Source organism: Podarcis melisellensis (assembly GCF_964234715.1).
Source record: "Podarcis melisellensis genome assembly, chromosome: 2".
Classification (NCBI taxonomy): Eukaryota; Metazoa; Chordata; class Lepidosauria; order Squamata; family Lacertidae; genus Podarcis; species Podarcis melisellensis.
Genome location: NC_138529.1, coordinates 10,174,168 through 10,190,779, shown reverse-complemented (window position 1 = coordinate 10,190,779; position 16,612 = coordinate 10,174,168). Strand labels below are relative to the sequence as shown.

The following is a 16,612-nucleotide window of genomic DNA, read 5'->3' as shown; positions in this document are numbered from 1 at the left end:
ATCTACTTGCACCCGGAGGTGCTTTCGAACTGCTAGGTTGGCAGGCGCTGGGACCGAGCAGCGGGAGCGCACCCCGCAGCAGGGATTCGAACCGCCGACCTTTCGATCGGCAAGTCCTAGGCACTGAGGCTTTAACCCACAGCGCCACCTGCGTCCCGATGAAAATGATGTACAGATGGTATATTACCCCTGTTAAATTAGCAAAAATGTATACAACTAGTAACAAATGTTGGAAATGTAAAGAAAAAGAGGGAATATTTTATCATATGTGGTGGGATTGTAAAAAGGTGAAATACTTCTGGGAGAGGATATATAATGAGTTGAAAAAAATGTTGAAATATACATTTATTAAGAAACCAGAAGCATTTCTATTGGGCATTGTTGGAAGTGATATAAATAGCTAGAATACCATTGGTCCAAAAATGGAAACAAGAAGAATTTCCGACGACTGAAGTATGGAGGATGAAGTTAATGGACTATGCAGAATTAGACAAATTAACAGGAAGGATCCAAAACCAGCGAGACCAGAAATTTGCCGAAGACTGGAGTAAATTTACGAGCTATTTGAAAATTATTCGTGATGACCAGACGACGTTTGTAGGTTTGCAAGAAGTTCTGTGAGGAGTATTATTGGAAGTATTGTAAAAATGGAAAAGGGGTGATGGTATGTTAAGAGATGTAAAGACAATATAAAGTTAAGAAATGCTAAGAAGTGGTTAAAGCGGAAGATCATCAGAGGTGCTGATGGAAGTCCAATAAGATTGTATTTGTTATAAATTGTGGTGTGGTATGTTTTATAATTTATATGTTAAAACTAATAAAAATGTATTATTATTTTTTTAAAAAATCTATTTGGAGGGGCGGGGGCTACTGCCAAAAATGGGAATTTCAGAAGTCAAACTGCTAAGAGGGGCATGCACGGCCCATTTTTTCTCTCTAGCATTCACGGATTTCAATAAATGAGCTGGCAGAAATGGAGAATATAACTTATAATAGGGCTGATGAGCCTTTTAATAATAAAAAATAAGGAGTTTGCTATTTTCTCCAATATGGCAAGATTAACACAGTCAACATGAAACTGTATCCCTCATTGAAATTTTGGCAAGCCGAACATTTCTGGCTTGAAGTCACTCATGGAGGGGAGGACCAGGGTTGCTTCCTTGGTTAACTCTTTCGCCAGGTGTTCATCTGGAACCATGACCACTTGCATGCCGGCACTTACACCTGACTTGACCCCATTGGGCGCATCTTCAAACACGAGGCACTTTTCTGGAGGGGCCGGAGGGTCAAATTTCTTTGCGCAGACCAGAAAAATATCAGGCGCTGGCTTGCCAGCCTTCACTTCCGGGTGATCTCCCAGGACAATATGGTGAAATAATTGAAATATGGCCTGGTGGTGGACTGTTTTCATGTCAAATGCCTCTTTAATGGAGCTACTGGCCACAGCGATGGGTACCTTGTGCTGATGCAAATGGCGGATGAGTTTTTCTGTGCCTGGCAAAAACACGGATTTGGGGAACAACTCTTTCTTCTTCTTCTGACTTGCTTCCAGGATTTGGTCTGGGCTTATGGGGAGGTCCAGGGCCTTTTGAATCATCACCACCGCTTCCGCTTCCCTTCTGCCCATGATGGAAGATTTCACCTCCCAAGTGAACTGTTTCCCGTAGCGGCCGCACACATCATTCATCACTTCGGTGTAAAGGGTTTCGGTATTCAGAAGGGTGCCGTCCAAGTCGAAAATGACGTGAGTGACGGGCTGGAGAGGTTTGGAGCTGGTGGCCATCAGGCCGACCTCCGACCAGTTGCAGCTCAACAACCGTCGAGCAAAACCGCTGGGTAGGTAAGCCGGGGGGCGCGCGCGCGCGGGGGCGCGCTGCCGTTGCCCCGACAGCTTCTATGATTTCACCCTCGCTCTGCAAACTGCACCCACAATTCTATGTCGTCTTTTAAGGTGGCGGCGGCAGCAGCAACAACAGCAACAGCACCTTTGGCTCTGACTGTCGCAACTTCCCCTCTGAAAGCCGATTCCCCACTTAGGGAACCGACGGCGTCCACCCGTGGGCTGCTTGCAGCAATCGCGGCCAAAGAAACTGGCGGTGGCACAACAGAAAGGGAACCCGTGGTGCAAAAGAGCGACGGCTCTCGATCTCTTGATCACCGCGACCCTGTGCGTGCAGGTCTCCCTGCAGGGGCTAGAGAGCCTATGGGCATCCAGGCTACTGGACTCCCAACTGCTATGCAAACTGGGAATGATGGGAACAGGTAGTCCAACAATGTCCAGAAGGCGAGAGGTTCTCCAAGCCCAGCCCCACGGACTTCATTCCCTTCATTCTGCGCAGGGCAACATTGGGGGTGATTTGTTCCTGCACTGCCGATTGGCTTTGGTCTTCCCCCTTTACTGCGACACTTGCTTGGGAGTAAGACGCCTTGAAATCAGCGCGGCTTACTCCTGCGTAAATAATTGCAAATGCTCAGGATGCAGGAAGCGAGAGGTAGCCGGTTCACCAGAAGAGCACGTCCAGTCCTTTTTCCCCTGTTAAAAAAAAAAAAAGTCTCCTCCCCAATGGGCGTAGCCGGGGGCAGGTTGGCAGCTGCCCCCCAATCTATCAAAATCAATACAAATCTGAGGTTTTGCCCCCCCCCAAACAAAAGCCTGCCCTCCCTAACAAAAATCCTGGCTATGCCCGTCTCCTCCTTTCCCAATAAATGCACGCGAAAGTAACAAAATCCTGCAACACCGAGCAAAATAATAATAATAATTTATTATTTGTACCTCGCCCATCTGGCTGGGTTTCCCCAGCCACACTGGGCGGCTTCCAACAAGGATTAAAAATACATCCAAAACCAACCAAGACCCAGCTTTCTGCAAGAACGGTGAGCCGAGGATCCGATCCCTTTCATGTGCGGAAGGAAATCAGAGAACTGAAGAGTCGGAAGGGACGCCGCCCGCGTAGTGTTTCCCAACCTTGTACCTCCAGTTGTTTTTGAACTACAACTCCCATCATCCCTGACTAGCAAGACCAGTGGCAAGGGATGATGGGAATTGTAGTCCAAAAACAGCTGGAGGCACAAGGTTGGGAAACACATTGCATAAATCTCAATTAAAGCACCCGTGACAGGTGGCCACCCATCCAACCTCTGCTTTAAAACCTCCACCGTTCCACTCTTCCTGCAAGAAAGTTTAGTCGGAATCTCCTCTCGTAAGTTCAAATCCATGGGCGACGGGTCCGCCGTAGCCCATCACTGGCCGCAGCAATAAGACACGCGATCCTATGCAAAGCGGCAATGCGTTCTGGAGGTAGCAAATCCCACGAGGCGCTACGCTGTTTCCGCAGCCGGGAAGCGCAGCCCGGGAAAGGCGGGGCTTGCAAGGCGGCGACGGTGATTGGCCGCGGGCGCCGATTTGAACGGGGAGCGCGCGGGGCGCGGTTCCGCTTGGGGCTCGTTCGCTTGTTTGCCTCGCGCGGCTGCCGGTAAGATACTGGGAGTGTGGGGGGGGGGAGGGGTGCGTCTACACGGCGCAATCCGAATCCGAGCCGAGTCTTTTCTTATAGTGGCAGAGAATATATAGAATATATATAAAAACCGAACCGGTTTCCTATCCCGAAAGGTGGCGGAGTCCGAGCCCAGCCTGGGACGAGGGTTGTGGGGTGTTTTTTTGGAGCCAGTGTGAACGCCCCTCAGGGCGGAATTCGGTTTAGGCACTGGCGGGCTTGGGAGGAGTTTAATGGCTTGAAGCGCATTGAGGTGTAATTTTGCACAAATTATTATTGCATTGCATTGTACAAATAATAAAAAGGGCCCTTCAAGGCGTCCTTCCCTGCCCCCAATAGACTGTAAATGCCGCCTTGATTCGTTAAGCATATAACACAGCTTCCAATGTAATTGTGAGGTTTAGCCTGTTTTCTTTATTGCTGCTTCGTTAATAGCGTTTTGTGGATGGTTTAATTGATTGTCAGTTCTTTTATATGAGTTGTATGAGTTATATGAGTATCTGCCCAGAGTGGCTGGGGAAACTCAGCCAGATGGGCGGGGTATAAGTAACAAATTATTATTATTATTATTATTATTATTATTATTATTATTATTATTATTGTGCTGTGTTTGTGATGTTCTATTATGTTCTGCTATGTTGTTGTCATTTATTAATTTATTGCTGTTTGTTCTTGTTTCTTGTTTGTGAACTGCTTTGAAGTTCATTTGAATGAAAAGTGGCTTAGCAACCCAATCAATTACCTCTTTTCAATGACCTAGCAGCCAGGCTCTTCTTTTGCTCCATATGTAGCGAGAGGAATTGGCATGCAAGCAACAGTGAGAGACTCAAGGGGTGTTTGTGTGTGTGTAGCAGTCCAGATATGGAAGCCTTTCTTGAGCTCAGTAAGCTCTGGTCTAGTTGGGACTTCCTATTTTATGGTTTTCTATGCCAACACACTGTCGCCACCAGTAGCAGCCCATTTTTTCTGGTGTAAATTATTGCCGTTTAAGCACCAAGGTAGGAGATGTGACTCAAAGATTCTTGCATTGCAGGGGGTTGGACTAGATGAGCCTCAGGGGCCCTTCCAATTCTGTGACACTGTAACGATTTTGTGCTGTAACAAGGTAGGGATGAGGGATATAGGACCAGACTAAATGAGAGAGAGAGAGAGAGAGAGAGAGAGAGACCTGGCTCAGCTCTGCGTATGGGCTGGTAATTTTATTTGTATTCTTACTTTCTGCAGGATGTGAGATGAAGTTCCTCAAAGATGTGGATTTTGTGGCACGGACTAGCACTTCCCAAGAAACACTGACTTTGTTGTCTGAGTTGAAGGTAATGCTGCTAGATGTGTTGATAAGGAATGGCTTTTGAAAGAGGGTTATATGGCTGTTATTTGCCATGGTGGGTAAATGGAATCCCGAGAATTAGACACGGTATATCTGAATATGAATAGCAGTTATTGGGGGATAAATAGCTTGTGAGTTTTTTGGAAACCTTTAACTGACCATTATTTAAGTTGACATGGCAGTTTTTTAGCTGATATGGTTCCTGGTGGTGACTTGCATGGGGTGTTCTAACAGCCTTCTTGTGTTGAATGTAGGGCTACGCTGGGAAAAGAAATGCCAAATCCCACAATGCCGAAAAGGACTCTGGATGCATGCTTTTCTGTCAGTGATGGAGAACCTGTGGCCATCCATATGTTGTTGTGGGACTCCAGCTCCCATCATCCCTGACCATGCTGGTTGGGACTAATGGTGGTTGAAGTTCAGAAACATCTGGAAGGCCATAGAGTTCCCCATTCTTTGTACACATAGTTACATTGCCTCCAGTAGGGGCTTCGTAAACCTTAAAAAATGGTGAGATGCTCTAACAATGATATTAAAAGTCTCCTCTCAATTTCAGGAATGCCTTGAGGGGGAACCCAAAAATGCAGACTGCCCATGCCAAGCCTCCAAACAGGTCACAGCATGTGATAGAATCCTACGAGCTTGCATCCACAGGCTTGGTGAAGGTTTGGACTGTCCTGCTCACTTGGAAAGTCTCCAGGCCCTAGCCGAGGCAGCCTATGGCGGCTACACTGCAGCAAGGCTCCAGTATATTCCCCTCTACTTGGAAAAGTTGCTGTTCCATTTGCTGAGGGGTATGGCTGCTCAGGGCTCCTATGATTCTTCCCTAAGGTTTGCTGATCTCCTCTATGGGGAACTCTTGAAGTACCAGCCTCCCCAGGTGCCTGCTGATGACTATGCGGCTGTTGCCAAAAGCACCTTTGGCGTGCTGTGGAAGAATGCAGACGGCAGGGCTAAACTGGACAAGACTCCGGCAGAGTTCAGGGCCGTGCTCTCCACCCAGCTGCAAGCTGTACGCTTCTTGATGCTTCTGAAGAACGATGCCGCCAACCTCTCGCTTCAGGAGGCCCCGTACTTCACGTCCAACGTGGCCCGGCATGCCTGCATTGCAGCTGTGATATTTGAGGCCCAGCGGAGTCCGCTGGGAAAGGAAGAGGCCCATTTTCTCAGTGCAGAGTTCTTCCACCAGTTGATTGCTGCCCTTCTGGAAAAGAGGGGTGTGGATGCGCATTTGACCTTCCAGGACTGTCTCTGCATCTTAGAGCTCACTGTGGTGAGGTGCCGTTACCTCTGCAAAAGTGGCTGCTTCAAAGAGAGCAATGAAGTTCTTCGGCAATTCAGAGGCTACCTGAGAAAGTCCAACAATGAGGGCCGTTTCTTTAGTGTGGCTTTAGACGTGCTCTCTGCTGGAGTTGAGCTGAACAAAGTGTTGGTGCAGGCTGAGGGTTCAGTAGAGCCCTTCTTCATCCAAGCTACTCAGGCTCTAAACTCCTCACCAGATGCTCAAGAGCCCCTGCTTAGAGTGCTGACTGAAAGCTGCCAGTTGCTTGTAACCCCTTTCTCTGGACTTGCAAAGAACAGCAAACAGGGCTGCTTTAACCTGCGTGATATTCTGGGGATCTCTGCTTTCATGGAAAGTTACGTCACATTACTCCAGAAGCTGATGAGTTTAGTGAGTAAAGCTTTCCCTGCCTATACTTTCATACAGTCCTGGATGTCTTTGTGAGAGCAATAGTGCATGGCTGAGATATAAACAATAGGGTTTTATCCTGGAGGAGGTGGGAGGGGGTAGGTAGGATAAATACCGTTGCTCTGCTATTGTGAGATCTAGAAAGTTGATTTTCAAAGTACAGCCTTTTATATAGTTGGTGTGTGTGTGAGAGAAGAGGGGGCACAATCAGATTTTTAGAATGCAAATGTTAGTGTTACATCTCAGAAATATGTTTTCCAAGTTCTCATCTATTGCATTTTACATTGAAGTGTGAAAAGACTTTGTAAACTCTTTCAATGATGGTAGGTAGATTAATAAATTGTATTTTTCCTGTCTCAAATTAAAATAGGCCAGTTCCTCTGCTGACACTAGAGTGCTACTGTTTTTGTTTTAATGGGATTTTTAGGAGGGCTTTCAGCGCAGTAAAGGTTTTGTGAGTAATCTTATACAGGTTTGACCTGGAATTGTTCCAAAAACTTTCTGTCGTCTTTGTCTTCTATAAGGTTCTGCCGGAGAACATGAGACAGCAGCAAACTCTGAAGAAGCAACTGTACCACTACTTCCAGATATACACGACTTTGGTATCTGATACTCTACAGACTCTGCAGGTAAGTCTGTCTTGAATGGACAAAAACATTCAGTTTGTGGAAGTAAGACTGAGGTTGTCTTCCTTGGGCAGGATAAACAAGTCTTAGTCTCTTTAAGTTGTTTGCTGCCTTAGTTGGGGAGCTTTTGATCTTCTGTCCAAATGTCTGGTAGCAGGACTGTGAAAGACATTTGCCTGGAGATTTGTTGAATTGCTGCTCCTTGTCAGAGTAGACCAGGGATGAAGAACCTGTGATCTTCCAAACACTGCTAGACTGGAACGCCCATCATTCCTGAGCATTGACCATGCTGGCTGAGGTTGATGGGATTTGTAGTCCAACAACATCTGGAGAGCCACAGATTCCCCATCTCTGAAGAAGACAGTTCTGGGCTAAATGGAACTTTGATCAAACAAGGAAAAGCTCACTTTTATCACCTACCCAATTCCTATACAGTCGTACCTCAGCTCCTGAACGCCTTGGAAGTCGAATGTTCCAGCTCCCAAACGATCAAAAACCAGAAGTGAGTGTTCCGGTTTTCAAACATTCTTTCAGAAGCAAAACATCTGGCAGGGCTTCCACGGCTTCCGATTGGCTGCAGGAGCTTCCACCAGCCAATCAGAAGCCGTGCTTTGGAAGTCGAATGGACTTCTGGAACGGATTCTGTTCGACTTCCGAGGCACAACTGTAAAGACAAGATACTGACATGGTTCCTTTCACATCAACAGAACGCCCATGGTTCATAAATAAGAGAAAAGTGTGATTTCTTTTTAGCTGTGAACATGGAAGCTGACCTCTGAAGGGCAGAAATATAATACCTCAACTTGACTGTGTAACGTTTGGCACAAGCCTCTTCTCCTACTAAGAATGCACACATCAAAGTGAGCATATCTTGTTAAAAAACCAATAGGATGTGATGTGGCTATCTTATGCCTTGAATGAGGAACTTTTGATTCTGTAAAGATCTGCAAATCAAAATATAAGATGATGGGAAATTGCTAGCTTATCCTAATCATGCAAACAAATGTGTGTAAGTTCCAAATTGCTTAGATAATGAGTTGATGCACAGGAAGAATAAAGTAGACACAAGTACCTGTGGCTGGAAGGCATGCAAAATGAAGGCTGAAGTCTTGGGCCACAAAGTAATTAAGATTAATTTATATGCAAAATACTGTGGTGTGTCAATGGCTGCAGGTAACTATAGAATCACCCTATACTTAAAAAGAATATTGCATGCTAGGTACTGGAAAGATAATATCTTGAAAATGAATTGATTAGAAGTTTGGATTAATACAATTAACAGTGATGAAAATGCAGGAGGCGTTTAAAGAAGCCTTGGATAGTGAATTATATTAAAAGAAAATAAGGAATTTTGGGGAAAGAGACTGAATTCATGCTTCTCTGAGAGTGTCATACCGTATCAAGACGATGAAGCAGGCAGTGTCCATAAAGTGTTCAGAGAAGCAATAAAATTATTAAGCATATATTAAGTATTTGAGAAATAGTGAAGATAATTATTTTGTAATGTAAATCTTTTAACTTGCAGTCTTTTCTTCACTTTCATACTTTATTAACCTTTTATGCTTTTCTATGCTCTATTCTTGTATCATTATATTTCTATTAATAATACTTTATTTAAAAAAAGGATAAAGGGGGAAGGAGACTGCAGCACACCCACAATTCCTCAATCATACCATATCAGGTGCAACATATTTTTCCTAACTGACCCTAGGTACTTTGACCACTGAACTTGATCAAGGTGATGATCTACTATCTGTTGCAAATGCCCTGTGGTGAACTGTTTTGAGTCTTGAAGTTCCCCCTCCTGTTTTAATTCCTAAAAATTTTGGATTTCCACACAGGGGCTGGAATCTGCAGCACTGCCAGAGTTACTGGTGTATCTTCAGAAGGTTGTCACCTGGATGTTGGATATGCTAGTAGGACTTCCCAAGAAAGAACAGGCTGAGTACCTGGATTTCTCAGGTTGGTTTCCAAGACGAACAGCTGTCTTTCTCCAGCTGTCTGAGTCTGAAGGTGGGGCAGCTGCAGCTGTGTACAGCTCAGTTGGGGGCCATAAGAATGAAGAATGCACTCTTCATTTTTGGCATCTCAGTCTCTGAGGTGTCCACCTTTCTCTCTTCAATAGGTGTGTGGGTGGGTAGATTGCCTTTGGCAAGCTGAACTTGCTGGAGAACTTGGTCACTTGCTAAAATTCTGATGGATAATAATAATAATAATAATAATAATAATATTATAATAATAATAATATATTTATACCCCGCCCATCCCCTTCATGGATCACTGCCTTGCCGTGGCGAAGGGGCTTGAAGAACTCAGAGAAGCTATGAACTATGCCGAGCAGGGCACCCAAGATGAACAGGTCATAGTGGAGAGTTTTGACCAAACGTGATCCACCTGGAGGAGGAACCGGCAAGCCACTCCAGTATCCCTGCCAAGAAAACTCCATGGACAAAGACAACAGGCATATAAAAGTTATGACGCTGGAAGATGAGCCCCTCAGGTCGGAAGGCGTCCAACATGCTACTGGGGAAGAGCGGAGGGCAAGTACAAGTAGATCCAGAGCTGATGAAGCGGCTGGGCCAAAGCCGAAAGGACGCTCAGTTGCGGATATGCCTGGAAGCGAAAGGAAAGTCCAATGCTGTAAAGAAAAATATTGCATAGGAACCTGGAATGTAAGAACCATGAACCTGGGTAAGTTGGAGGTGGTCAAAAATGAGATGGCAAGAATAAATATTGACATCCTGGGCATCAGTGAACTAAAATGGACGGGAATGGGTGAATTCAGTTCGGATGACCATCATATCTACTACTGTGGGCAAGAAACCCGTAAAAGAAATGGAGTGGCCCTCATAGTCAACAAAAGAGTGGCGAAGGCTGTACTGGGATGCAATCTCAAAAATGATAGAATGATCTCGATACGAATCCAAGGCAGACCTTTTAACATCACAGTAATCCAAGTTTATGCACCAACTACTGGTGCTGAAGAAACTGAAATTGACCAATTCTATGAAGACTTACAACACCTTATAGAAGTGACACCAAAGAAGGATGTTCTTCTCATCATAGGGGATTGGAATGCTAAAGTAGGGAGTCAAGAGATAAAAGGAACAACTGGCAAGTTTGGCCTTGGAGATCAAAACGAAGCAGGGCAAAGGCTAATAGAGTTCTGTCAAGAGAACAAGCCGGTCATCACAAACACGCTTTTCCAACAACACAAGAGACGACTCTACACATGGACATCACCAGATGGGCAGCATCGAAATCAGATTGATTATATTCTCTGCAGCCAAAGATGGAGAAGCTCTATACAGTCAGCAAAAACAAGACCTGGAGCTGACTGTGGCTCAGATCATCAGCTTCTTATAGCAAAATTCAAGCTTAAACTGAAGAAAGTAGGAAAAACCACTGGGCCGGTAAGATACAATCTAAGTCAAATCCCTTATGAATACACAGTGGAAGTGAGGAACAGGTTTAAGGATTTAGATTTGGTGGACAGAGTGCCTGAAGAACTATGGATGGAGGCTCGTAACATTATACAGGAGGCAGCAACGAAAACCATCCCAATGAAAAGGAAATGCAAGAAAGCAAAGTGGCTGTCCAATGAGGCCTTACAAATAGCGGGGGAGAGAAGGCAAGCAAAATGTGAGGGAGATGGTGAAAGATACAGGAAATTGAATGCAGATTTCCAAAGAATTGCAAGGAGAGACAAGAAGACCTTCTTAAACGAGCAATGCAAAGAAATAGAGGAAAGCAATAGAATGGGAAGAACCAGAGATCTGTTCAAGAAAATTGGAGATATGAAAGGAACATTTCGTACAAAGATTTCCATAATAAAGGACAAAAGTGGAAAGGACCTAACAGAAGCAGAAGACATCAAGAAGAGGTGGCAAGAATACACAGAGGAATTATACCAGAAAGAAATGGATGTCCCGTATACCCCAGGTAGTGTGGTTGCTGACCTTGAGCCAGACATCCTGGAGAGTGAAGTCAAATGGGCCTTAGAAAGCACTGCAAATAACAAGGCCAGTGGAAGTGACGGTATTCCAGCTGAACTATTTAAAATTTTAAAAGATGATGCTGTTAAGGTGCTACACTCAATATGCCAGCAAGTTTGGAAAACTCAGCAGTGGCCAGAAGATTGGAGAAGATCAGTCTACATCCCAATCCCAAAGAAGGGCAGTGCCAAAGAATGCTCCAACTACCGCACAATTGCACTCATTTCACACGCTAGCAAGGTTATGCTTAAAATTCTACAAGGAAGGCTCAAGCAGTATGTGGACCGAGAACTCCCAGAAGTGCAAGCTGGATTTAGAAGAGGCAGAGGAACCAGAGACCAAATTGCAAACATGCGCTGGATTATGGAGAAAGCTAGAGAGTTCCAGAAAGACATCTACTTCTGCTTCATTGACTATGCAAAAGCCTTTGACTGTGTCGACCACGACAAACTATGGCAAGTTCTTAAAGAAATGGGAATGCCAGATCACCTCATCTGTCTCCTGAGAAATCTCTATGTGGGACAAGAAGCTACAGTTAGAACTGGATATGGAACAACTGATTGGTTCAAAATTGGGAAAGGAGTACGACAAGGCTGTATTTTGTCTCCCTGCTTATTTAACTTATATGCAGAATTCATCATGCGAAAGGCCGGGCTGGATGAATCCCTAGCCGGAATTAAGATTGCCGGAAGAAATATCAACAACCTCAGATATGCAGATGACACAACCTTGATGGCAGAAAGTGAGGAGGAAATAAAGAACCTTTTAATGAGGGTGAAAGAGGAGAGCGCAAAATATGGTCTGAAGCTCAACATCAAAAAAACGAAGATCATGGCCACTGGTCCCATCACCTCCTGGCAAATAGAAGGGGAAGAAATGGAGGTAGTGAGAGATTTTACTTTCTTGGGCTCAATGATCACTGCAGATGGTGACAGCAGCCACGAAATTAAAAGACGCCTGCTTCTTGGGAGAAGGGCAATGACAGGCCTAGACAGCATCTTGAGAAGTAGAGACATCACCTTGCCAACAAAGGTTCGTATAGTTAAAGCTATGGTTTTCCCAGTAGTGATGTATGGAAGTGAGAGCTGGACCATAAAGAAGGCTGATCGCCGAAGAATTGATGCTTTTGAATTATGGTGCTGGAGGAGACTCTTGAGAGTCCCGTGGACTGCAAGAAGATCAAACCTCTCCATACTGAAGGAAATCAAACCTGAGTGCTCACTGGAAGGACAGATTGTGAAGCTGAGGCTCCAGTACTTTGGCCACCTCATGAGAAGAGAAGACTCCCTGGAGAAGACCCTGATGTTGGGAAAGATGGAGGGCACAAGGAGAAGGGGGCGACAGAGGACGAGATGGTTGGATAGTGTTTTCGAGGCTACCAGCATGAGTTTGACCAAACTGCGGGAGGCAGTAGAGGACAGAGGTGCCTGGCGTTCTCTGGTCCATGGGGTCACGAAGAGTCGGACACGACTAAACGACTAAACAACAACAACAACAACCCCACCCATCTGGCTGAGTTTCCCCAGCCACTCTGGGCAGCTCCCAATCAAATGTTAAAAACAGTGCAGCATTAAATATTAAAAACTCCCCTGAACAGGGCTGCCTTCAGATGTCTTTTAAATATATGATAGCTGCGTATTTCCTTCACATCTGAAGGGAGGGTGTTCCACAGGGTAGGCGCCACTATCAAGAAGGCACTCTGTCTGGTTCCCTGTAACCTCACTTCTCGCAATGAGGGAACCGCCAGAAGGACCTCGGAGCTGGATCTCAGTGTCCAGGCTGAATGATGGGGGTGGAGACGCTCCTTCAGGTATACTGGACCGAGGCCGTTTAGGGCTTTAAAGGTCAGCACCAACACTTTGAATTGTGCTCAGAAACGTACTGGGAGCCAATGCAGATCTCTCAGGACCGGTGTTATGTGGTCCCGGCGGCCAGTCCCAGTCACCAGTCTAGCTGGCACATTCTGGATTAATTGTAGTTTCCGGGTCACCTTCAAAGGTAGCCCCACGTAGAGCGCATTGCAGTAGTCCAAGTGGGAGATAACTAGATGTGATTGGGATTGGTAACTGAGGGCCCCATGTATCCCAAGGGTCCTTTCTCTTGGTTCTTTCTCCTGAGGCACAAGCAAGCGGCTCCTCAGCCCCCGCCAGAGGTTCTGCTAGAATTATCTCAGCATCTGAGTTGTGCGCAATCCTGATTAACAGAGGGGTAATGAGCCGCTGAAGGTGTGTAAAGCAGTGTTTCCCAAACGTTTTTGGGCAACGGCACACCTGTTTACTGAAAAAAAATCTTGCGGCACACCACCATTAAAGCCCCGCCCCGTGACGTCAGCGCGCAGCGTCACGCCGGGAGGGACGCACAAAAGTGAAAGTTTTTTCCCTCCCCCTTGCTGGGGAACCTCCAAGCTTTGGGGGTGGGAGGAGGCAGCAGAGCGAGGGACTGAGGGACGGCGGCAACTGAGGCGGCGGCGGCTGAGGCAGAGCTGGGAAGGGGGTTTCCAGGGGACACGGCAGCTCCTCGAAAGGCTTCTCTCAGCTGCGCTCAATCCGCCTCGGAGAGGATTTCCCCTCCGGTCCCATGCGTTCGTTTGGGGCATCGCTCCGGCTGCTCCCTCTCCCGCCGCGCAGGAGCGATGCCTCTCTCTGGCTCTCCCTCCGCGCAGGCTGAGGGAGGGAGGGAGGGGCGCGTGTGACCCGTCTCTGCTGGGAGACCAAACCCAGCGAGGCAGAGTCGCGCGGAGGCGCCCAGGCAGCGCTGCCGGCTGCGAGGAGGAGCGCCAGGCAGCAGCAGGAGGCGCGGCCTCTCCTCGCCGCCGCCGCCCCGCCTCTCGCCGCCCGACTCGCCCGCCTCCCTCCAGGCATCTCGCGGCACACGAGGCAACGTCTCACGGCACACTCGTGTGCCGCGGAACACCGGTTGGGAAACACTGGTGTAAAGGGAAAAACCAAATTGCTGTTGCTACTGACTCTGAGAAAGAGCTTGTTTAAGAAGAGACCTTCACCTGCGTCTTGATTTTGTGCAGAGTTTTGTCTATAATGGTCCTTCTGCCCTTGGCTTAATTGAAAATATTGTGCTAGTTAAAATTTTAACAGCAACCCGAAATCATGATGGTAAACAACTATGGCTTCTTTAAGCTCATTACCTTTTCAGAACAAAGTTTGTGAAATCTACTCGGAGTCGAGAGTGGATTTCATGCTCTTTATTCAGCTCATAGTGGTGAGGAGGAATGGAAGTTCCCCCGGAATGTCTGCTTTATATACATTATTTACACAATGGTCTGCATGTGATTGGCTAATTCCGGGATTCTCCTGTAAGCCAATCAGGTTGTGGATTCACTTCCACCTGGAGCTGGATTGGGTGGCTCCTGCGGACCAATCATACTGCTGCATTGTTCTAGGACCAATCAGATTGCTGCATTCTGAATCCTATTGTTCTAGGACCAATCAGACTGCTGCATTCTGGATCCTATTGTTCTAGGACCAATCAGACTGCTGCATTTTGGATCCTATTCAACTCAGTACATAACAGTTTGAATGGTCAAGTTTTGGACTAATGGGAAGAGCTGTAGCTCAGGGGTAAAGCATTCCAGTCTCAATCCTTGGCATCTCTAGGTAGGGCTGGGAGAGACGCTAATCTGAAAATCCTAGACAGCTGCTGCCAGTCAGTGTAAACAATACTGTTATAAGGAGCTTCCTAGTGGAAGTATCCTGGACCATACAGGATCAGTTGGGTCAATTGGATTTCTCCTTCAGGAGATGAATCAGTAATTGGTTTTGTAGATTTCTGACATGAGTAGGTTTTAATACCCATTGAAGGTGGCTTTTAAGATCGGTTTTCTTCTTCTAACAGCATATTGTATATCACGGCTGGCATATAACTTCTACTGTCATAAGATGTATGCGGAGTCTAACTCTTTCGTGGAGCTTTTCTGCAGACGCTTGGCGAAGGAGGAGATTGTCAGTTGTTCAGATTTGCCTACAGAAAAGGTAACGAAAAGTGTTGCTTGTAGTGTGCTAAGCTGGCATGGAGGAGACACACGGGCGAAATTCTGTGAACTACAGAACATGTATCTGCAGGTTACTGTTTTCCCTGAGCTCTGGATAGACTCTCATTTTGTTTGAGTTCAATTTAGCATAGTGTGATGGGAATAATTATGAGCTTGGCCCTGGGTTCAGCTGGGGCTGATGGAAGTTGGAGTCCAATGGTATATGGAGGGCATCATATTGTCCAACCTGTCCATAGGTGCTAGGATTAAAGTGGTACTCAGAGGCCTGCAACTAGTGATTTGGCTGGCTGACTCAAAACCAGTATGTTTAATTGCAGCCCTCCTCCTTGCCTCCTCTGTTTTTCAGCTCTTCTCTGTGGACCGTGTGATGTTCCAACCCTTTTGTCTTGGGCCTACTGTTGTCTTACACCCCTGCCTGCACCTTCTGTAGGCTTTTGCTCCTCCCTCTCTCTCCCCCACCCTCCCAAGTCACATCTTGGATTTTATAGCAACGGCATCCAGAAGTTTGAGAGCAGACAATCTGTAACATCAGGGCAGTTCAAGCAATCACCGCAGGAGGCTTTATCGCCATGTATAACCCATGGATAAAGCCAGGAGCTTTTGACAGAAGAGCCCAAATAGAAGTGCAGTAACCTTTAATCAGTTACCAGGATTTTTGGGCAACTGGATGGGCAGAAAAAGGTCTTAGCATGACACCTGGGGAGTTGGTCAGTTAAAAGACATTATCAAGCTAGTTGGCATAGTTGGACAGTTTTAAGGCATAGGCTGTAGTTGAGCAGTTCTTGCTGTAGCTTAGTGTTTCCCAAACTTGGGTCTCCAGCTGTTTTTGGACTACAACTCCCATCATCCCTAGCAAGACCAGTGGTCAAGGGTGATAGGAATTGTAGTCCAAAAGCAGCTGGAGACCCAAGTTTGGGAAACACTGCTCCAGCTAATGAGAACCTGAACTAGAAAGGCTTTACTTCTTTCTCTTCAGGAAGGAAGACGAGTCTCCACTGCATGCCACTTGAATGCTGTTCTTTCTCTTCACAGCTACACAATTGCTTTAAGCTTCAAGTGGAGAATTACAGGAAACTGGGCTTGTTAGAGGAGGCTCTCCAGGCTGTGGTACTCTGGCTGGCTGTTCAGGGCAGCAGGATAACAGAACAGATGGCAGAGCCAATCTCCGCCTGGGTCAAAGTCAAAATTGATGCCAGCAAATCTGATGACCTGAGACTGAAGTAAGAATGGAACCGAGAGACTGGGTATTACTCTTAAAATGGGGGATTGAGGTTTGCCCTGTCAGAACTTGAAACTGGCAGTTTGGGGGGAAACTTTTGTATTTGTCTTGCTGCATATGCGTAGCTTTTGGGAAATATGCATCCTGTCCTTCCACTGTTGAAACAGTGCTCAAGTTGACTTACATAGGTAAAAGTAAAGGGACCCCTGACCATTAGGTCCAGTCGTGACCAACTCTGGGGTTGCGGCGCTCATC

The 16,612-nt window shown here is 46.3% G+C and overlaps 1 protein-coding gene and 1 pseudogene across 2 annotated transcripts in view; one reads left to right on the top strand and one right to left on the bottom strand.

Moving 5' to 3' along the window:
• Nucleotides 1-983: 983 nt before the first annotated feature.
• On the bottom strand, nt 984-1,876 carry LOC309362957 (pseudouridine-5'-phosphatase pseudogene; annotated as a pseudogene). The gene has a single exon. The product of its transcript is annotated as a pseudouridine-5'-phosphatase pseudogene (transcript).
• A 1,229-nt stretch (nt 1,877-3,105) lies between these two features.
• ESPL1 (extra spindle pole bodies like 1, separase) overlaps nt 3,106-16,612 on the top strand; it is a 44,072-nt gene continuing 30,565 nt past the window's right edge. Inside the window, exons 1-7 of the mRNA XM_081898494.1 lie at nt 3,106-3,298; nt 4,719-4,807; nt 5,378-6,493; nt 7,036-7,140; nt 8,979-9,099; nt 14,982-15,118; nt 16,171-16,358. Of these exons, the coding sequence (XP_081754620.1) occupies nt 3,286-3,298; nt 4,719-4,807; nt 5,378-6,493; nt 7,036-7,140; nt 8,979-9,099; nt 14,982-15,118; nt 16,171-16,358 (1,769 nt within the window). The 5' untranslated portion in view covers nt 3,106-3,285. The remainder of the gene's footprint in view (nt 3,299-4,718; nt 4,808-5,377; nt 6,494-7,035; nt 7,141-8,978; nt 9,100-14,981; nt 15,119-16,170; nt 16,359-16,612) is intronic.